Here is a 22332-nt window from a genome sequence, read left to right as displayed (position 1 = left end):
CTGAGCCCCATGGTGAGACCAAAGGGCTGAAATCCTCGTCAGCCCCAAACTGTGTCTCTTCCGGAGGGTCCCCTCGAGCCCAAAGCGCAGCGTTCTGGGCTTTAGAACCCACTGTGCTGTGTTCATCAGCGCAACGCCCTCTACTCTGCACAGAAAATGAACCAACTACATTCAGAGGCAGAAAAATTAAATCTCAAAACATAACGTTTAGCTGGGCGGGGTACATTTCAGAAGAAAATGCACAGTAAATTTTCAAAACAAACAAAGATACATAATTTAGAAACGTGCGCGCAGGGGAGATTTTTTTAAAGAGCTGGAAGTTTCCGGAGGACGGTTCCTCCGTGGGAGGGCACGGGGGAGGGGCCGGTGGGAGGGAGGGGAGTTCCGTCACCTCCGGAGGCCCTGAGCTCCTACCAGGGGTCACCAAAGTGCATCTCTGAAATGGCGAGTTTGTGCAATGCCAAATGGACTTCAATTTTTAAAAAGCAATTGGAAAAAAATGGCAAAATATTCACCTGTGTTGAATACACAGGCATTAGGTCACGATCTGTACAATTCAGTCCAGTGTGAATACTGCCAAGTTTTTCTTTAGACAGAATTGTCACCAAGGAGAGGCCGGGGATGGCGTCTGAGCTCGCCGCCAGCATCTTCGGCTCATCAGGCGTCCTCCCCACGGACTCGGCATTGTCCGTGGATTCCCAGGGGCACCGACACACATTCTCGGGCCGCCCTGCCTCCCACCACGTGGCCCCGCCCCTGTCCTGCTCGCCCATCCGTGGTTTTGCGCGACTCCGATTGTGGGGCACACGAGAATCCAGTATGACCGACGCAGAGATGACCCAAAGCCGACGACACACGGGTGTGCACAGCTGCCAGAAAGGCTTTCCCCTGGGGCACGGTTTGGGTCAGGTCCTCCCTCACCCACACTTGACCTGTAACATCCGGACCCAGACTATGCTACAGTCGTAATCTGGAAGGGCAGGTCAGTCCTGAACCTCATTCCCAAACCATCAAGGAGCCACGGTATGTGGGTCTACCAAGTCCTGGTCCTAGAGATGCTCCAGGCACGGCTGCTTTCCCCACACTCACGGGGCTCGGGTCAGCCCGGTGTCCCCGCCTGCCAGCCAAGAACCGACCCAGGGGCTCAGAGACACCCCCGACTCGCCCCAAGACAGGGCTGCTGCAGGTCACCCTGCAAACAGGGCATGGGCGGGCAACAGCCGGCCGCCCTGCACTCGCACTCAGAGCGGAGAAGGAAGGCATTGGGGGGGGGGGGTACAGGAGACAGCGGGGTGCAGACCCACGAGCAACAGGCAGGTCACACACTCAGGAAGGGGAAGGGTCGACCCTCTGGAGGCAGGCGGGAGGCAGCCCAGAGCCAACATTGCCTCATCCTAGTCCCGATGCACGCGGCTGCTTACTCTACGTGGCCACGGACGATCGGGGTGGGGGGCAGGACACGGTGACAGGAGCCAGCATTCAGCTCAAGGACTGGGACTCGGGCTTTTCCCCCCGATTCAAACATGTAACTCTGCAGTTTCACCGGTGTCTTAAAATGCCCCCTGGCCACAGAAGGACACGGAAACAGGCTTTCCGTGGCCAGCACCACCAAGAGCGATTGGGAAGAATCTTGAAATACGATTTTAAGCAGATCTGACCCTCAGGAAACACCTTCTCCGTGATCGCATTTTCTGCGCAGCAAGGAACAGCATCGACTTACATCCGATCGGGAGTCCCACCGAGTGCAACGGCTCCTCGTCCCCGTGGAACCCTGCAAGAGAAGCGGGTGAAGGGCGCCGACAGACGCAGAAGGCGCGAGGCGTGCCCCCAACCCGGGCAGGACACTCACTTCTCACCACCACGGCGGCGTTGGTCGACACCTGCCCGTACCCGTTTGTGGCCACGGCCGAGTACGTCGCTGTGTCGTCAAAGTTTGCCCTTGGAGAGAGAGAAAGCAAGGCAGCGTCCTAAATGCACTGTGGGACCGCCCTGGAAGCCCATGACCCAGATCGAATGGGGCGCTCCTTAAAAGCCTGTGGTAGGACCTAGATCCTCCGTTCACGAGCGACCAGTTTAAGAACAGTGTCCGCTCCGTCCCGGGAGCTGCTGTCGGTTCCAGACACGGCTTGTCTTTGTCTCTGAGGGAAACCGGCCACACAGACATCCTGAAAAGCCTCAGTCGTGTCCTCGAGGGGCAGTCTCTGCTCCCCGCTGCCTGCATTCTCCTACCGGGGTGGAATTCATGGCTTAATCTGGCCAGTGGGAAGGCTTCACTGACCTCAACCTCCAGGAAAATCCACTCTGCCTCCCTCCCCACCAGACCTCCCCGTGTGGATGAGAGGTTATTCCCCAAGTCCCAAAAGCAGACAGTCCCCAGACAGGAAGCAGCCGCCCAGGATACTCTGAAGCTGTCTGACCAGCCCTGCCCACAGCAGCCATATTTCAGGAGTCGTGGGGAGGCGGCGGCGTGTCCCCTCCAGAAAGAAAAATGACCCCGCAACCCCCGCACCCCAGCTCCTCCAGGGCGGGCTGCTCTGCACCCCCAGATCGACCTTACAAAGGCTGAAGCTTATTTTCTTGGCTGTGAGCTATGTTTCCACCAGAATCTGGAAATCGTCCCCAGGACCAGGGACCTAAGGGGAGGACTCATCGGCTAAGCGTTTCCTAGAAGCCAGGCACTCTGCGGCGACTTCGACCTGAGTGTCCTGTGTCGCAGCCCCCAGAGAACACACACCACGACGTAGCAGTGTGATGAGAAGGCCGACGCGTGGAGAACTTGGGTAAACGAGGTGTGCGCAAATCCCGGACCTGCGCTCTTTCTGGCAGCGCCCGCCTGTGCCAGGAGTGGGCATCGCGACCGTGACACTAATCCGGGGAGAGAAATTACACACAAAACGGCACTCGCAAGGAACAAGAGAGAGTTGACCCCAGGCTTCCTTTTCAAATGCATCAGGAAGTTGTGCCTCAGAGACAAACCCGTTCTCGGGGGCTCGTGAGTAACTTGATTTTCTTCCTTGGAGCTGAAAATATTTCCTTTCACCAAAAAGCACTCAGTGTCTCTGATAACGGGGAGGGGAGGCCTCGGAGCACCGTGCTCTCTGCTGAGAACTGGGTCCCTTCTTCCGCGGAGCTCCCTCTGGCTCCTCCTGCCGGCTCTCAGCGGCCTCCGGGAGCCGCACGGACAGAGCTCCGCCCCTGTGGCTGGGCACACGGCGCCCTGGCCCTAGGCTCACCGTGTAGCCACCAAGCCCAGCTACAAAGCCCATCGCTGAGGCTGCAGACCTAGGCTGGCCTCCCAGGGGCTGCTTGGCCACACACCGTCCAGACTCATGGCAAGTGCAGCCTGTTCCCCGGAGAAAACACAAAACTTCCGAGACCCGGGGGCTTTCTCCCTCTTGAGCATCACCTTCTGCGCCCGCACACACACTCCCTTGGGGCGCACAGACCGAAGGGGGCGGCAGGGCGGGGATCTGCACAGAAGGGACCATGACTTCTCTCCCCGGCCCTCAGGCACTGCTTGAATTATTATCATTATTATTATTGTGTGTGTGCGTGCTTGTGTGAGTTCTTCTGAACAATGAACCATTCTATTTTCACGAATGCGTTCTGCAAACAGGAAGGGATCCTTCTTCTGGGATTAGCCCCACAACTGTCCCCACAACCAACACCCTCACAGGCTCCGTGACGACAGGTCAGAGGAGGGAGCGCCGGCACGCCACGGCCCCAGCCGGGAGGGTCCTCCGGCCCGAGCCACGTGCACAGCCACCAGCACCCTGTGAAAACCACCTGACGGAAGTCTGACCCGAAGCCCGACCGCGACCTCACAGGGACCGAGTCTCAGGGAGGAGCGGCACAGCCGACCCTTCACGGAGCACGGCCAGCGGGCCGGTCCGGCCAGGGGGCGACCCCGCTGAGCCGGGACACGGTCCCTCGGCCCGTGTCACTCCGGTTTCCGAGGGGGGAGGCTCCTCCTGCTACACGCTCCACGCGTCCTCGGACAGAGCGACCCGAGGGCGCCCAGCACTGTCCAGTCGGCCACCATTAATCTCGGTACCGTGTTCCTGGTCCCTCGGCCACAAACACTTCTGGGGGGGACTGAACACCAGTGGTCTCAGAGAGTGCCCCGGAGTTCTCAAACCGAACGTCCCCCGGGGAGGGCAAGCGGCCCAGCCACGCAGCGGCCTGTCCCACAAGATCCTGAGCCGGTTTTCCGGCCGAGAACCGGATCGCGAGAAGCACCAGCTGACGCACTCACAGACCAGCTTCTCAGGGGCCTGTTAGCACGTACCACGCGGCGGGGGGCGGGCCGGGGATCCCTTCGCAGCCGGGGTGTCCGTCGGCGCGCCTTCCTCCCCGAGAGGCCCCGCGGCGTGCTCTGGGGTGGAGGGCAGGGCAGACACTCCCCCCGACCCTCCGACCCACTGCTTCCCTGCGAGCGTCCCAGGGAGGGCGTCCGGACAGCCGCGGGCGAGGAGGTTTGGGTCCGTCCTTGTGTGTCCCTCTTGCAACACTGATCCGCATCGCTCCGTTGTGCGCGTTTTATATGGCAGGAAACACGCCGGACACACGGACAAGATCAGCGAGAACACCTGCTGCACTGGGGAGGGGGGTGGGGGGGCTCGCCCGTGCGGCCCCGTGTGCGGCTGCAGGAAGGACGGGACCCGGGGCGCAGGCGCCCGTGCACGCCCAGGGGCGGACGGGCTGGGCACCCAGACTGTGAGGAGCCTGGGCCCTTCTCAGAATTCTGCCCACAGATAATCCAGGGACCCACATGTCTTCCCACACCCCAGCAGGACTGCGTTCCCTCTCTGCTCCCCCAGGCCGCACGCAGCCAGCCTCCGGAGCCTGCTGCCGGGCCGTTCCTCCGGCTGGGAGAAATGGCAAGCACGTGGTTAAGAGGCAGAGGGTTTCGTGTTCCGTTTGGACGGCTTCCCAGAACAGACAGGGGTCCCGATCTTCACACATGTCCGTGGGGCCCTGGTACATCTCTGAGTCTCGAGGTGTCCCCAGGCCAGCTTCACGGAACAGCGTCGTGCCCGCGGATCTCCCTCCAGGAGGGTACTCGGACAAGTGCCCACGTCACCCCTGACCTGCGCTGGGGACTCGGGCCCAGCATCCTTCCCTGGGAGCCACGTCCACGCTGGATTCACAATCTAACTCAAATGAGAGTTTGAGGACGGACGTCTACACCCAAGTGCCAGGAGGTCGGCCTGAAGCCGTGCAGCGAGCCACCGGGAGGGGGCAGGGTGCTGGAAACAAAACCCGCCCGAGGTCGTTCCACGCGCCTTCATGAAACACGAGCGCGGCATTAAAATTCTGCGAAGAAACAGAACTCGCATTATGCGTCCCCGGGGTAGTCCTACGAGCACATAAACCCGTGTCGGTGACAGTCTAAATCCGACCAGCACAGGAGGGTGGGAAGCACTTGGAGAACTGAGCGGCCAGAGGGTATTCATAGGGGCAGACGTCACCCAGGCTGCCCTCTCGGGCCGGCGGCACATTCCGCCGCACTCGGAACGGCCACGGATCAAATGACGGCGACTCAGCGCTTCGGCATGAACAGCCGAGTCACGTGGAGACGGCGGGGGACGGGCTCCCCTCGGCCCGGCAGCTGCCGACGGGGTCCCCGGGCAGACCAGGGCTGCACACGTCCGTCTCCACAAGCTCCGCGTGCGTCTGCGGGGGGCCTGGCTGCTGAGCCTCGGGCCACGGCGTCGCGGGCCTCAGTTTATAAACTTGCAGCCGACAGACTCACGGGTCTGTCCGTGCGCCAGGACCAAAGCTGCTAACATCGCCGGGATGAGAGTCAAAGTCTCACACTGGAGAAGGGGAGATGGCTTTCCCTTGTAAATGCAGTTAGTAACTCAGAAGCAAGCTGGGTGAAACCGCGGGCTGACCGGGGACCCCCAACCGGCCACAGGGCACCCGGCTAGAGAAGAGACGGCCCTGGACACAAGCTCGCTCCACAACGAAGGCGATTTCTCCTTCCACACAGCGTGGCTTTCCGGCTACTAAATAGCCACACATTCTAGAAATCCAAGCAGAGAGAGTGATTCTCTGGGAAATGCAGAAGGGGCAGGTGTTCCCACCCAGGGTGCGGAGGCCCCGACCCTCTGCGCAAGCGTGTGTGCAGACCCGAGCCTGCCGCGCCCCGGCGGCGCCCTCTCTCAGCAGCACCCCGTCTGACCGTCCGGCTCCCGCTGCCTCCCTCCAGCACCTGCGCAGAACCGTGTCGTCCCAGCCCACCACCAACAGCCCAGCCCTGTGCTCAGAGCCAGAGCTCGGACCCTCCGCATCCCCCCAGCCCCGAGGGAAAGTCAGCGTCCTTGCTGCGGCTGACGGCATCCTCTGACCCGCAGCCGCAGCTCACCTCTGACCTCCCGGCCTGTGACGGCCGCCCACCGCTCCAGCCCCAGGAGCTGGGACCCACGGTTTCCGCAGCCAGAGCTGCCCCCTTGGGCCGGAGACCTCGCGGCTCACTGCCCTGATCTGTCCCATTCTGCATCTCCTACGGCCTTGCTCTGAAGACATCCTCTCAGTGAGGGCCTGACGGCCACCCTGCTTCACCCCACACCAGCCCACCCCCACACCAACAGGGCCCCACTCCCCACGCCCAGCACTGTGGCTTCCTGATTTACTATATAATTCACTTTTCTATTTTTCTTACGGTTCACCTCCTTTTGCCAGATTGTAAGACCTCAAAGAAGAGGACCTTGGTTTTAGTGCTGTATTCCAAGCATCTAGACCAGTGCCTGGGACCCAGTAGGTTCTCAACAAATGGCACCAGAAGGCCCAGACCCCCAGCTTTTTGAAACAGCCTCAGATTTACCTGAAAAACCAGGATAATGACTTGTCACAAATTTTCATCTTAATCACAACTTTCTAACACAAGTTCTGAGTAATCCGCAGGTGGAGAGCTGGTTCTGGTGATGGGGAACCCGCCAGGCCTCCTCCAGAGGCTTATCCAAGGCCGTGTCCGACCGGTGAGAAAGCCAGCCCACGTGCGGTGCGGCGGCAGGTGTGGTCCTGGGAACGCCAGGCGGTCAGGGCCTGGAGGGGGACCCACGTCAGAAGCTGGGAAACGAGGAGGGGGAACACAGGCAGGAGACTGAGGAGGACCCAGTGAGCACGAGGCAGAAAAGCAAAGAAAGGTGACACGGACTTCCCGTGGGGTGGGAAGGGGGAGATGGCAGACTCTGTCCTGGACCAACGTGGGTCAGACCCCACCGATCCTCGGCCCTGGGCGCGTTCTCATGTACAGGAAGCCTGCGGGGTCAGCTTAGGGTCCCCCTGCCCCCAGCGTGTCTGGACAGGTGCCTCCCACCCCCCCAAGATGAATCCCATTGCCCCACTCGCCTTCAGCAAGAAGTCTGTGAGGGGTCCAGCAGGACCCCAAGCCCTGAGGCCTCCCCTCCGTGACCTCCCCGTGTGCCCCCACCTGCTCTGGGGGTGCACACCCCCTCCCCTCTGGTGTGCACGCCTGGGCCCCACGCGATGGTCCCGCAGATGGAGCACATCCGAGTAAGCCGTGTATAAAACGGGTCAACAGAACCAGTGTCTAAAAACTCTTAATTAAAAAAGAAAGAATGTCTTCGGTGTAAGAAGGCATCGGGGAGAAGGTTCCGCGACAGATGCTCTGTTGAGCTAACTCGTGACTTCTCCGAGTCACCTTGAGGGCTGTTTCAGTGGGACTATTTTCTAGCAATTCTTTTATTGTGGGTTATCTTACCTCTAAGTAAACCAAGCCTAATGACGATGTAGTCGCTGTACAAGTTGGTAATAATAAAATCAATGCAGTTATATACCCCGATGCTTCACCGACTTTTTGTACCTACATTAGTCTCCCTCGTTGTTTCCTAGAAAGGCCTTAATTTGACTTAACCACACACACACGCACACTCACCACGTGTTTATATGACACACAGGAACATACACGGTCCTATCTGGTTTTCATGATCGCTGCATTATCATCTGTGTCTTGATAATGATTTCAGATAAAAATACCACAATTCAGGAAGAGTTCATGATCCATCCAAAGTCACAAGGTACACGGTAGATCAGGGATCCAAACCCAGGGGTCTGGCCGTGGTCCCTAATCACAGCACAGGAAGGAGCCCCCGGACCTGTGAGAGCACCAGCCGAGCGGGGGAAGGGGTCGCGAGGTACTGGGAGAGAGGGGGACTGCACCATGTTATGACCTGATGACATACACACTGTGTGGGCACAGAAGCAGAAAAAGAGAGGCAGAATCTAGTGTGCGTGTATGTGTGCACGTGCTGTCTTACAGGACAATACTGATGCTGTGGGAAACAGGGAAGATTTTTATTCTCTTTTCCTCATCTGTATGCTACACTTTTCTCAATTTATGAGAGAAAAGATAGAAGTTATATTTCTTTTTCTCTTTTTTTTTTTAGCTTACGCAGTCTCTTTATTAAGCCTCTCCTAGGGACAAGACACCGTAGAAAGTACACAGGGTTATAAAACATACACTCCTTTGAGGAGCCTGGATGTCGTTAGGGACTGGTCCCCAGCCTGGCCCGCGCTGTGCCCCTGCGGGGCAGGTGTGGGGAAGCCGTCCGCGCCCACGGTCACCTGAGCACCTGACGGCCACATCTGTCCTTAAACCACCTGTGTATTCTCTTTGTTCCCAGAGCGGGAGCCTGGACAGAGCTGCGGGTTTGTCTCCCGGGAACCCGACGGCAACGACAGCTTCTGGAAGCTTCCAGAAGCTTCTCCCACAGATTAACACAGAAACACCATCAAAGTCCCACGGCACAGACTGGACGTGGTGCTCCCTGAGCGGCTGTTTCTAACTATGACGGTGCCCTGGGTCTGGATGGGGCTGTGTGAGGCAGTGTCGCGGGGAGCCCGCCGTGCCCCCGCCCCTTACCTGTTGATCTCCAGTGTGTGCACGCCGTACTTGCTCTCGATTCTGTACTTGCCCGGCTCTCCCGCTTGGCAGATCAAACTACCGTTTTTGTACCTACACGAGGGAAACACGCCTGTCACCGCAAAGACAGCCTGTCACGCCCAGACAGCTTTCCTTAGGGGAAGTTATGGTCCCGCCCTGCGAGCCCCCCCTCCCAGGACCTCGGGCCCGTGCACCGCGGCGCAACGAGGGGGCTGACCCAGGGCCCGTGTCTGTCCGTCCGCCCAGGAGAGAGCGGCTGCTGCAGAACCCGCCTGTCGGGGACACGCTCGGCCTGTGACGGAGAGCGCCGCGGGTGTCCTCGGACTGCGTGAGGAACGCGGGATACATCACTCCCCGAGAAAAGAATGTCACCTGCGCTAGCGGGGTCCCAGGCCAGCCTCTCTGCAGAGTCGCGCAGGATCCCCACGGCACAAAGCCGGCCTCCGCGCCCCACCCAGGAGGGCAGGACCCCGTCCCCCTGAGCCCAAGAGTCGGTGGGTCTCTGCCTCCCCAGCCAGCCTGGCCAACAGCCACGGGACCCGGCGCTGATTCTCGGAGTGCGTCAAGCACCCGGTTAGGTTATGAGGAAATGTGTGTGGCCTTTGTGGCAGGCTACAAACTCGGGGAAGATCATTATCGCTTCCAGCAAGCAGGAAACAGACAGACGTACGCGACAGATGGAGAAAATAGGGTCTGCAGGGCCTGGAGACGCGACCCCTGACATCACCGGAGGCCCTTGGCCACGGCCCCACATGCCGCCCCGCTGCGTTCAGGTCATCTGAAGGGACTTACTCTTGAACAACAATCCTCTGAAAACTCAGCTGAGTCAAAATAACAGGGCTGGTACAGTGGACGCTGACAGTGGACGTTTGGGGAGTGTTTATAAACGTTTAAATGTACGTCCTGTGGAGCTTCCCACGCGGTGGGCAGTGGGACGGGGGGTGTGCCATGTGCTCCCCCCACGGGTCCCCTTCTGCACGTTGGCCCCCAGCGTTCCCGGCTCCTTAAGAGGAAGTGCGGGACGACCCCCCCCCGGGCCCCGGGGCAGGAACCCCGCACTCACCACTGCACCACGGGCGTGGGGAACCCTTGTACGGTGAAGCAGAGCTTTACAGACATCCTCTCCCAGACCGTGTGGGACCTCAGGCGCACCAGGATCTCGGGGGCCCGGCGCATCCGCTCCAAGTACGAGTGACTGTGGCCCTCCAGCTTGTCCTCCACCTGCCCCGGGAAGCAAGGACAGGTCAGTGCGCTGCGGGAAGGGGGTGCGGACCGGGCAAGCAAGGCTGCCGGCTCATGGGCCATCCACGCGTCCCGTGGCCAGCCCACGCCCAGACCCGCACCTCTCACGGAGCCCCGGGGTCCCCCTACCATCTCCTGGATGGCGTATTTGTCCAGCTTCTCCTGAGCCTGGGCGCGGGCCAGGTGCACGTTCTCCTCCATCTCAGCCAGCTCCCGGAGGAAACGCTCCCGCTTGGCCTCCCCGTAAGCAGCCACCAGAGACTGGTACCTGCCGGACGAAGAGCGGACATTAGCGTCATGACACGCAGAGAGGGTGAGAGCCCTTCGGAGGTCTGGAGGCCACAAACGCTCGCCACCCACCTTTCCCCAAGTGGGGCACACGGAGAGGAGGGGACAGATGCTATTTCTGCTCCATTTTATGTCTTTCTTTCAAGACTACAGCCCAGCTGGTGAGCGAATACCACGCCCGAAGCTGCTGTAAGAAGGGCAGTTGTACGACTCATCAATAAACCAGTTCTGGGGAAGACGGGCCAGCCCTCCTTCACCGCGGGGGGTGCACCGGCACTGTCCCGAGGCCGGTGCCCTCTCAGAAGGGTCGCTGTGAGCAGACGCAGTGACACAGAGGGAGTCTGAAGCCCCTAAAACGGACTCGTTCATGCCTCTGGGCCCGTCTTCCACTAGGACAGATGGAAAGGCACCGAAGGGGTATTTCTAACCCGTCGTACCCTCCAGAGGGCCATGCCGGGAGCTCAGAGCACGCCGAGGACACCTCGGCTTTGCCCTCACACGAGGACACAACAGTGATTCAAACCGACGCAACCACGGCTCCATCTTTCAAGGTCGGGTTTGTCCCACACCTTAAACTAGCATCTGCCCCAGGGGCTGGGGGACCAAGGAGCCGGAGAGACCCAGGCCACAATCCACATACATGCTGGGGGTCAACAGACAGCCCGGGAGAGGAGCCCCGCCGGTCTCAGAAGGACCTCCCACCGCGGGGACGGTCCCCAGAGCCATTACCGCCACAACCGCGTGCATCACAGTATCCCACGGCCCAGCCCCTCCCGTCAGTACAAGTCGACCTCCCCCCCGTCCACTCGAATTCACTGGAAATCGGGGAATAGAAAGTTTCTGTGACGTGTTCAAGGTCACCACCAGGAAACATTAATAAGATTATAAGGGTCGGGGCTTCTCACTCCCCACAACCACACCCTAAAGGAAGACAGAACCATTTTTAAAGTAGTCCAGTAACAGAGAATCCGGATTTTGGTCACGTGTACATGTTGAAGTGATTCTCTCGCAAAAGAAATCATCGTTTTACCATAAAACTTATACGGCAACGTTCCCACAAGGCCTCGAGAGGACCGTTCGAAGCTTGCACAAGAGAGCCTGATCTCCTTGGCGGCCTGTGTCTGGGACACGGACCCCTTCTTTGTAGTGCAGCGTTCAAAATAGGACGTGTCTGCCAAATTTTCATTTTTCCCTTCAGGTTTTAAGTGTGTTCAAATATAGAGAAAATGTTCTAGAAAAGTCCAGGGAGGCGGGGGGGTGGGCAGAGCAGGTGTAACACAAACCATCATGGGCTGCTTCACTGTTTGCTTCTTGTAAGGTCTCCACCTGCTTCTCTGTGATCTGGGAATAATCTGGCCGCGTTCACGGCTAAAGACTCGTCAGTGGAAACTCGACATGAACTTCAACCTGTCAGGTCTCGGCGCTTTCACAGGAGAAGCCTGCTCCTTGCGCAAAGCTGGTGGGCGCGGTGTGGGACAGGGCAGGGCACGGACACAGCACGGCCCCGCGTCGTGGCCCCATGGGCAGGTTCCGATGTGCAGAACGCTCCGGAAAGTGCCCCACACGGTTATCCCGTAGGACTCAGTGAGACAGACGGGGGAGAAGGACGCGGCCACCGGACAGCGGCAACTGCCTTCTCGAGAAGCACGGGTGACCCTCCAGGCTCCCGGCTGATGGCCTGCGGCGGTTCCCGCGGGGGCCGCACACCCTCGCGGAGCCCCCGCCCACGGAGACGCGAGGCCGCCGAGCTGCCCCGCGCGGGAGCGGACGACGGGGGTTACCTCCGTTTCTTCTCCTGCTCCTCCTCTTCCAGCGCGTCCGTGCTCAGTCTCTTGGCGCAGATGCTGCAGGTGGTCCCTCCGGACGCCGTCTGGCCGGCCGCTCGCTGGGAGAGAGACCTCTGGGAGGACCTCTGGGACGACCGGGTGGACGTGCGCCTGGAGGGCCACGGAACAAACTGTCAGCCGTGCGGGAGGCGTGTGCAAAGTCATCCGCAAAACCGCACCCTCCCTCCTGCACGCAAGTCAGCCTCGAACCGCGCCGGCACAGGGACGTGCATGAGCACGTGCACACGCGTGTGCTCCCGGAGCACACCAGCACGTGTGCACACACAGGTGCGCGCTCACACACGCGCTCACACATGCGCTCACGCACGCGCTCACACACGCACTCACGCACGCGCTCACGCACACAGACACGTACGTCCCTGCGCAGGCGCTGCCCCGTCTGGCACTCGTGCACACACAGACACTCGCACACACGTGCGGCCACACACGCACACACACACACAGACCTACGTCCTGGGCTGGCACGTTGCACACGGGCGTCCTCAGACGGATGCGCTCACACGCACTCCTCTCTCTCGCCATGTTCCACCCACGCCCGAGAGTGCCTGCCCCATGCTGTGGCCTAAGGTCGTGATCGTACACGTGTCCGGGGATCCGAAGCTCCCAGAGGCCGCTGGGAGGCTGTGGGTGTTTGGCTCTTTGTGGCGGGGACGACAACTGACCCGAGGCCACGGGCGGGTCTAAATATAACCTCAGCCTGGTGACACGCTCCAGCTCCAGAGACCGCGGCCCGGCACGCCCAGCAGTGCTTCGGTTGGCAGCACGGCCGGCTCATGGGCCCCTGAGACCGCGGGCATCTGTGGTCCCAGACTGGTGTGGCACGTCCCCGAGGACCCCAGGCTTCAGACACGGGCACAAGACCTGCGGCTTCTCACCAGCCCCTGAGGCAGGGAAACACTCACCTTTCTACTACATCTACTATTATGGGAGCGAAACTACAGACATCAGCCTCCCTGCAACCCTCCCTTTGCCCCCACGAGCCTCTCTCCCTGCCACTGGCCCTCCTGGCTGCCCTTGTGCGCCGGTGACTTTTAGATCCTACTTCTGCGAGCCGCATGAGGAGGAGCCGGCAAGGAGCACTTACTCAAAAGTCTCTGCCTTCATAACCTAAATGAGGGGCTCAGAGCCAGTCTCCCTGGATCCACAGGATCCACCAGGATCTATCGTGATCCACTGGGATCCACCAGGGTCCCAGCAGCGCTCCACACGGAGTTTGCTGGGCAACCAGGATAGCCGAATTTCCCACCGGTGCTAAAAATGGGCCATCCCTGACCCTCCCCAAACCAGTTCATGGCCAGGGTGCAGGGGACCAGGTAAAGCCCCGTTAATGCCAGACCCCACAAACAAAGATCTACTGGTCCGAATACTGGACTTCAACTTACTTTCTCGCAGCATATTCGTCCAGAAGGTACCTTGTCTGAACATTGCGGTACGACTGGTCAAAGCGCTTGTGGCGCTTCTGGTAGAAGGGCACGGCGACCAGCGACATCTTGGTGTGCACCTGCGAGCAAAGTGTGAGTCAGACGGTGCCGAGCTCCCTCGCACATGCGGTCCTGCTGGACTTTCTGCACCGGCATCCCCAGCTGTTCCAAGGGGGACAGTCAGCTTCCACTGACGACGCTCATTCGGGGGACGGGGCAGGAGAAACACTGTCCAAGGGAACATAGTCTCGGACTTCGAGTCTGGACCCCTAGTAAGTTCTCCCGGGACCAGGTATCATCATGGGTTTGTGTCTCTGAAAATCCGAAACCTGGACTGTGTTTCTTTGCAGTGTGAGCTCCACAAATACATTTGGAAAACCCGCTGGGTCCAGGCAGCATGAAAAGCCACGTGAGTGATAAGGACGAAAATAAAACGCGGACTAGGGACGCAAACAGATACTTCGAACACAAGATAAGAGCAGAGGGAGACCCGAGCTGCTCCAGGAAGTGAAGACGGAGCCCCGCTGGCAGGAAAGGGACCGCTGGTGACGCCCCCGAGGAGGTGACCCTCGAGGAGAAGCTGGGCCATGGGCAGGCTGACCGGTGGAGACGGGGCAGGGGCAGGCGTCCCCACAAGCAAAGGGAAGAGGCCAGAAAACACGGGATCTCTAGATGCTAGAAGAGATGCCAGAAGGGATCGTCCGGAAGGGCTGCCACCGCACACGGGGGCTTTCCGTGTCTTCCCCGCGAGCCGGGGGCTTCACGGCTCGAAAGGGGACCTGGAAAGGGAATTCATCTCCAGGACACTGTGCAGAAAAATCGCATCTCACTGGGGACGTGTGGACGTGGATGGCAGGGGTGGGCAGGGAGCAGGGCGGGGGCCAGCAAGAAAGCCGGGGGAGGTGGGCAAGCCAGCACATTTTGGTTCAATTCTTGGAAAACGAGGAGTGACTGAGACCCATAGGGCGCCGTGTCTCTGAATGGAGTCGCACAGGCACGGGACACCCTGCTCTTTGCCACCCGTGCGCACCCCAAATACCCCGGGTGCCGGCTCCCTGGCTGACTCGAGTCTCTCTGAAACGCAGCATCGATGGCGTCCCTCATTCTCGGTGATCACCAACTCCCGAAAGAGAGGACTGAAGGAATACCCCATCGAGCTCCACTTGTCCTTGGTGTTTAGATTAGAATAACCTGCCCCAATTTACAGAAGCGACTCCAAGGCAAGGCCCCATGGCCCGGCGCCAGGGACAACAGGGATGCAGACCACAGGGGACAGTGTCCGTGAGAAACCCAAGCAAACACAGAACGCCCTCCGAGCAGACTCCCGGTGGCCCATTTCCTGCAGACTGTGATTTCCTAGAAGCACGGGGTCACAGAACTTGGAAAGATCCCGAGGAATTATCCAAACCCGTTGTACGTGGGGCCGGGACAGGACCCCAGAGAGGAGAAAGGATTTCCCTGAAAACGTGTAGAAAGGGCTGACCCACCCAGACCTCTGTTTCTGGGCCTTTCACACTTTGCCGCACTAAAACTAACTTTCCCTCCTAAAAATCAACTCGCCAAGCACCCCCGACAGGCACTCGGGGTGGCCTGGTCCTGTCCCGACTCAACCCCTGCTTGCGTTTACTGACTTCACTTCAGACCTGCTCGCACGTCTGGCCAAGGGTCTGCAGATGGCCCAGGTGAGAAGAGGGGTGGGCTATACCTCAGCAGGCTTAAACTGGGGGAGATAGCGCCCCGGAAAAGGTCCGGGCACACTCAAGGGGCCTGTGCTTTTGCTTTGAGTGTGAAAGGCCAGCTGTCCTCACAGCCCGGGGACCCTTTAACCACCCCTCGGCGCCGGGCCGACACCCCAGCCAACCGGCCCTCACTAGATGGTTGACCCGGCCCATGGCCGACGCGCCTGCGGGCCTGCGGGGACTCAGCACCGCCGTCGGAACAGCCAGCGCCCAGGGCACGGGGCTCCTGCCCTCCTCGCTCTGCCTGTTCCCCTGCTACAGCTCCCCCCGCCACCACCCAAGGCAGTGGGGACCGCGGCCGTCTCAGAACATGTCCCTGCCCTCGTTCCCACCTGACGAAGCTGAGGGCCATCAGCATCGGGAGCTTTCGGGGACTCTGCCGACAGGGTCATCCCCATTCCTACCCGTCTCCCGCTCCACGGACACGCAGGGCACCTGCCGGGGGCACCCGGGCCCGAATCACGGAGCACTGCCTGTCAAGGACGGGACCGTCTCAGAGCCCCTCCCCCACGGACGGCTGCAAGCTCACGTCTTCTACACAGGGGACTCCTGGTAGTGTGTCATCACCAGCCCCCACCCCTGCCTGGGCTGGTTTCCCTCCCCCCACCGCCGTGGGCAAGCTGGACAGAGCAGCAGGCCTGCCGCGCAGCAGAGCCTACATGCAGGCCACTTGGGGAACCGCGAGTCTCAGAGCCTCCCCCGTTGTCCCTGAGCTCCCCGGGCCAGAGCGAGGAGCTCTCTTGGAAACCGGCTCCCTGCGGACTCAGCAGATGCCAGCCGGTCACAGCCTGGGCACAGGCCCTCGTCTGAAACCAGAGGCCGCTCCACAGCTCAGCGTGCGCTCACGCTGTCCTGCCGGCCTGCCGGCCTTCCCCGCGAGGCAACGGAGCTCTCGGGGGTGGAAACCATCCGCCCAGGTCTCCGGCCCGTGGGACCCAGGGCCAGCGTCCCGCCTCGCCCTCCTGACTCTGCACCCTGCCCGCCGGCTCACGGAAGGCTTCGCACACATCTCAGAACGACGACAGCAGCGGGAAACGCGAGCCCGCCCTCCGGCACGGGGGCCGTGCGCCGGGGACCTGCTCGCACCTACTTTCAGGCCAGCGAGGATTTTAAACTCACAGACACATTTCAGCGACCGTGCGTGACGGCCACTTCATAAAGGACACCTAAAAGCTCGCAGTTGGTGAACACACCAAATGAAGGCTTCTCGAGAGGAAGAGAAAGGATGGGGGGCGCACGATGGGCCCAGGCCCCCGAGGAACTGAACCCTCAGGACCCCAGACGGGCTCCGTCCAAGCTCGTCTGCCCAGGGGTCTCCTTCCCCGAAGCTTTTCCCGAACTGCTTGGCACCAAAAGAGACGACCACCGAGCACAAAATCCCTCTAAATGTCGTCCTCCACGAGGAGTCCAACAAGCTGGGACACCTGATTCCCGGCAGCTCAACTTCTGCCGCGTTTCTCCAAACAAGCTTTCGGGGCCGCGGCAGGCGCGGCAGAGGCTGTCCCTGCAGACACAGAGCTCTGCGGCCCCCAAGGACCCTGAGTCCTTCTGTCCTGACGCACCAGCAAGATCAAATTCAATCAAGCGACAAATCATGTGTGGCTTCCTGGACGGGAGAACCTTCCAGCAACCCACACAGCTGCCGTCACCACCAGCCAGGGTTTACCCCCAGATTCTCTCGTTTTGGTAAGGAACCGGCGTCCCTCCGTCAACGCTGGCTCCACGTACACTCGGCCACAAGCGGAGGCCGAACCTGGTTTATTTAAAAACCCACTTAGTGGGGTGCCTGGGTGGCTCAGAGGGTTGGTCCTCTGCTTTCGGCTCAGGTCATGATCTCAGGGTCCTGAGAGCGTCGGGCTCTCTGCTTACTGGGGAGCCTGCTTACCACCCCCTCTTTGCCTGCTTCTCTGCCTACTTGTGTTCTTTCTCAATCAAATAAATAAATAAAATCTTTAAAAAGAAAAAAAACCCCACTTAGTGGCCTTTGCCCCCCTCTCTCTTTGATGCCTGGGTCACTCGCGCCTGGGAAGCAAGGGCTGAGCCCGGGAGGTGGGAAAGGGGAGCCCTCCCAGGGGAGACACCCCGCTGGCCTGAGCCCGCTGCCTCCCGGCCCCCGCCCCACCGCCCTCCGGCAGGCACAGCTCCAAGGCCCGGAGAACGGCGCCAGGCGCCAGCGGGGGCACGGAGCCCAGCGACTCTGCAGGATTATAGCTCCGCGGAGAGCCCAGTCGAGAAGGCAGCCGTGAGAAGCCGTCGCTCCCAGCTGACAGCCTGTGGAGCCAGGGAGCAGCCTGGTCGCCCAGCGACCCTGTCCCCCAGATACCCGCGTCCAGGGCGTGCAAACGACCTACCAACCCTTCTTCTCTTCAGAAAATGACCAGTTCTATTGCACACCTTTTCACACCTGCACTGTCCCCACGGGCGCCTTCCTGGCTCAGACTCTCGGGAAAGTGGAGACCTTGGTGCGTGGGCTGGGGGTCCCCCGGGAGCCACCACAGATCAGGGGCTGGCGGGCCGGGGCTCTACGGTGACCGCCCGTGATGGCAGTGGAGGTCGTGATCACGGGAAACAAGGCAAGTCCTGAAATCCGGTCCAAGAAACAGACTCAGGCCGAGTCGTTTGCTGCCTTCTGTGTTTCCGGGAACGTGCCGGCTCACACCAGCTTCCCCCCGAAACAGGTCCACCGAGGAAACCGGACGGCCCCAGCCTCAGCACACGGCATTCGTCCTTCCTGCAAAGCCCCAAATCAGAAAAGGAAAGGAGAAAAGAAACTTACCCAGAGAGAGAGGAAAAAGACCAAGAGGAGAGCAGCCTTGCCTCACCCAGCGCACCCACGACGCGGCTCTGGCTGAAGAAGGCACAGCTATTTCTCCCTCCAAATGCCCAGCCCTCCCTCCCATTTATGGCCTGGGAAGATGCTATATATAGCCACAGGGACGGCCTCGCCCCAAATCCATGACCTACATCATCAGTCATCAGCCTGATCTTAGGAGGGAAAAATCGACAAGCTGGAAAAAATGAAAATCGGAAAGTGCCAAGTGCCCGTCCTGACCCACGGAGGGCACCTCTCTCCTCCCAGGGCAGGCGCGTGAGGCCGACGTTCTGCCATGCCTGACGTTCCTCCGACTCTGTGTAACGCTCCCACACAAATTCTTAGCCTCCTTTTCAGTCCTGTCGAGCTGAGGGTCCCCAGGCCCTTTGCTGGGGCTTCCGGGTGAGCCCGAGAGCTGCCTGAGTTCTGGGGTTTAGTTTGCTGGGTACCGGCCGGCGGACCCGACTCTCGGAGTTGTGTGTTTGGGAGGTTTCTTGGTGTTGCTTTTACTCCCGAAACTCTCAAGCTGTCACTGGCCGCACCCTGAAGTTGACTTAGCAGGAAGGTCTTTCCTAAAAGCGGAGTCATGCCCGGCTGCCAAATTCCGTCTTATTTATAGTCAATAGCACAGATGTGCTTCCTGGGCATGTGCTTCCCGGAGGACCGTGGGGTGTCCATCGTTGTGCACGTGTGTCCCACACAAGCTGGTGTGGCCGTGGTCTGGACCCGGGCACGTGGCGCCAAGAGGAGGGGCCGCGTGGGGCGGACCGGACCGCAGAAGCCAGAGGCCTCCGTCCGAAGCACAGCTCGGCGTGAGGAGGGTGTGCCCGCCGCCGGCTGGCCTACCTCGCCTCCTGCCCGCCCGTAACACCAGCTCAGTCTGTCGCGGTCATCGGAGGAAGTGCCATGCCCCAGGGCCCACGCGCCGAAAACTCTCCAGGTTCACGTGTGTGCTGGATCAGGAACGCGGCCCAGGACCCGCCCCGCGGAAGGGGTCAGCACATGTGTCCGCAAAACGCGACAAAGCCGGAGCAGACGTCGTTGACCAGACTCACCCGAGAGTCCCCGCATACTGACCGGAGGCTGCGCACTTGCACCTCGTGTTTGCTCCCCGTCGGTACCCCAGTGGCCCAGCATTTCGCCGAATGCCTGCGTGGTGCGGGGTACTTCTGCTGACCGGCAACCCCTCCAGAAGGAATCCCGAGCTGCCCTCCCTGGGGAGGTCCAGGGGGAACAAGCAGCCTGGGCCGCTGCTCCCTGCCCACGGGGATGATGACAGGCCCCACCTCTTGTCCAACGGCTTCTCTGTCACCTGAGTCCCAGGAAAGCAGCCTCTCCCGACCGAACAAACTCTCTCAGGGAGAGACCAGAGACCTACGAGCACCTCACACCCCCGACAGTCAGTTTCCGAACGCTCCAGCCCCTCCCCCAAGCAGGCCGTGACCTCCCCGGACGCCGCCTCTCCAAGAGGAAGAGGCTGCCGGCCCAGCCGCGCTACTCAGAGCCGCAGGACGCAGAGCTGGGACACAGCTAGGCCCTGGCCGGAGACAGCGTCACTGCCTCCAGGTCTAAGACCGGCTCGCACCGCCCGTGCGGGCTCGGCTACCTCGGTGCGTCCAGGACTGTCCTCTGCAGATGAAGCCATGGGCAGTACGTGTGAGTGTGAGTGTGCGTGTGTGTGCATGGAACCCGCCAGCCACTAGGAAACCCCCAGCACGCTTAGAGACACGGGGTGCGGCCTTGTCCACGAGACGTCCCAATCACGGACCCCGCTTATCCCAGCACCACGGCTCCCAGACTCCCCCTAGACTGTTCTCGCCGGTGTGGACGGCATCCGCTTGTCCCGGAAGAATTCGGTCCCGGCGTTCGGGTTGCGGTGTGGTGGGGCTGCCGGACCCCAGCCTGTGGGGGGACACACGACCCACCCCCCACCTAGACACCCCCCCCGACCTGGCCTGTGGACGGGACCCGGGACCCCGGCCCCACCTTGTTCAGCCCGCTCCCCAGGAGCCGCCGCCACACAGGCCACGTCCACCTCGTCACGTCCACAAGGGTCTCGGCACCTTCCCTCCTGCCTGGGAGCCCGGGGGCCTGAGGCTGCCCACCCAGAGCCAGCCCGCCCCCGGCCGCCTCACGCCTCCACCTGCAGTAGGAAAACTCCGGCAGAGATTATCCAAAGAGCCGCACGGCCGCCTGGGCCTCAGTCCCATTTTAATCTGCTTAAAATACCCAACGTCTGCCCGACATTCCTTAAACCAGAAGGTGCCCTACCAAAAGCAGTCGGTTTTAAAGCGGGCAAAGGACCCGAACAGACACTTCTGCAGGGAAGACACAGAGATGGCCCGCAGCCACCGGCGAAACGCCAATCCGCGGCCCAGGCGAGGCCTTCCGCTGCCAGAAGGGCTCAGAGCACCGCACAGCAGAAACCCAGAGAACAGCGAGTGTCGGCGGGCGCGGGCGCGGGCAACGCAAACCGGGGCAGCCGCTCCAGAAAACAGTGCGGAGGCTCCGCAAAAAATTAAAAAGTACGTTCCTGTGTGACCCGGCCAAGCCCAGGTCTGGCTCTTCATCCGAAAGAACGGGGGGGATCCGAAGGAGGCGCCGGCACCCCACCTTCACCGCGTCACGAGTCGCCGCAGCCGAGGCCCGGACGTGACCTCCGTGTCCCTCGCGCACGAGCCGATAAGGAACATGCGGTGTACACACGCGGCATTCGGCCGGAACAGAAGGCTGCCTACCGCCCGCTGCGGCCTGACCCCACCGCGCCGCGACGTCCGGGGAACGAGCCAGCACGGCGGACGGCGCGGCAGGAGGCACGTGGAGGGGTCCAGCCCACAGAGGCAGACGGACCGCTGGCCGCCGGGGGCCGAGCGGGGAATCGGGGAGTTACTGCCCCGTGGAAACCGGGAGCCCGTCAGGCAGGAGGGGCACGGTCTGGGGAGTTCCTGCCCCGCGGCTGCACATAGTGAACGTTAAGACAGTAGATTGAGTGTTACGGGGTGGGGGGGTCGTTTTGTCTCCATTTACTTCCAGCTGATTCCATCGAGAGCATCCGTAGTGTCCGCGGCAGAGGTCGGGGACTCGTCGGTCGCCTGGAACACGCGAGCTCGTCACGTCACGTGCCCGCCTTTGTGCCGTCGCCCGTTCCCCCCTCATGTCCTCCCCTCCGCAGCACTGTCCCCGTGACTAAGAGCCCCTCGTGGTTTGTCCCCTCTCTGGTTTCATCCTGTTTCTCTTCTCCCTCCCTCCCCCCGCGATCCTCTGTTTTGGTTCTTGAATTCTACAGAGGAGTGAGATCCTGTGACGGCTGTCGGTCTCCGACGGACTTGCGTCGCTTAGATGACGTGAGCTGTATTCTTACGGCACAGAAAAGCCCTGCTACCTACAGGTGGGGGGACCAACCCGGCCTTGGCGTCTCCGGCCACCAGCCCAGGGACGGGTCTCCGGGTGTTCGAACATGCGTGACCCCGGCAACACCCGCCTCGTGCTCAGCAAACAGCGTCGCGGCATCACGACGGCCTTGCGTCCTACAGATGTGCGCCTGCGCCTTCCCTACTCAGATCCGTGAAGGGGTAGTTTAAACCTCGAGAAACCCCCGTGGGCGAGGTGAATGGTCGCCGTCCTTCCGTGGGAACCTTCTGAAAAGTCCATCATGAGAGTCTGACCTTGTTCAGAAAAGAAAATACCCCGTTTTCATCCCCAAGACATTCAACCAATGCTTCCCTGAGGCCACACTCATCCCACTGACCCACGAAACAGATGACTGTCACGCGAAAACCCTCCCTTGTATTTCGCTCCGAGTCCATCAAACACGGGTCCACAAAAAGCCACGGCTTAGAGACGAGGGTTCATTGACCTACTCACGCTACTGCCACTTACGCTTCCTCTCACGTCTGGCGTTTTCAGGAGAAGTTAGGAAAAGAAATGCTAGATTTCCTTACATTCCTTTTCTGGTTTTGACATGAGCCTGCCCTTATTTTAGACTCTGGTGCCCCCCGCGAGGCCGGTGTTGGCACGACCTACTCAACTTCCATCGCCGAGGGCGGGCTTCCAGGTTCACCACACCCCCCGG

The 22332-nt window shown here is 60.7% G+C and overlaps 1 protein-coding gene across 1 annotated transcript in view; it reads right to left on the bottom strand.

The window, feature by feature from the left end:
- MYOM2 (myomesin 2) overlaps positions 1-18289 on the bottom strand; it is a 71723-nt gene extending 53434 nt beyond the window's left edge. Inside the window, exons 1-8 of the mRNA XM_044224122.1 lie at positions 18225-18289; positions 13671-13789; positions 12223-12378; positions 10283-10421; positions 9975-10132; positions 8891-8983; positions 1850-1938; positions 1721-1771 (exon numbers count right to left, since the gene is read on the bottom strand). Coding sequence (XP_044080057.1) covers positions 1721-1771; positions 1850-1938; positions 8891-8983; positions 9975-10132; positions 10283-10421; positions 12223-12378; positions 13671-13777 — 793 coding nt within the window. The 5' untranslated portion in view covers positions 13778-13789; positions 18225-18289. The remainder of the gene's footprint in view (positions 1-1720; positions 1772-1849; positions 1939-8890; positions 8984-9974; positions 10133-10282; positions 10422-12222; positions 12379-13670; positions 13790-18224) is intronic.
- Positions 18290-22332: the final 4043 nt, after the last annotated feature.

The sequence above is a fragment of the Neovison vison genome, chromosome 11 (genome assembly GCF_020171115.1).
Source record: "Neovison vison isolate M4711 chromosome 11, ASM_NN_V1, whole genome shotgun sequence".
Taxonomy (NCBI): Eukaryota; Metazoa; Chordata; class Mammalia; order Carnivora; family Mustelidae; genus Neogale; species Neogale vison.
Note: the sequence above shows the minus strand (reverse complement) of the source record. Positions and strands in the feature narration are given on the sequence as shown.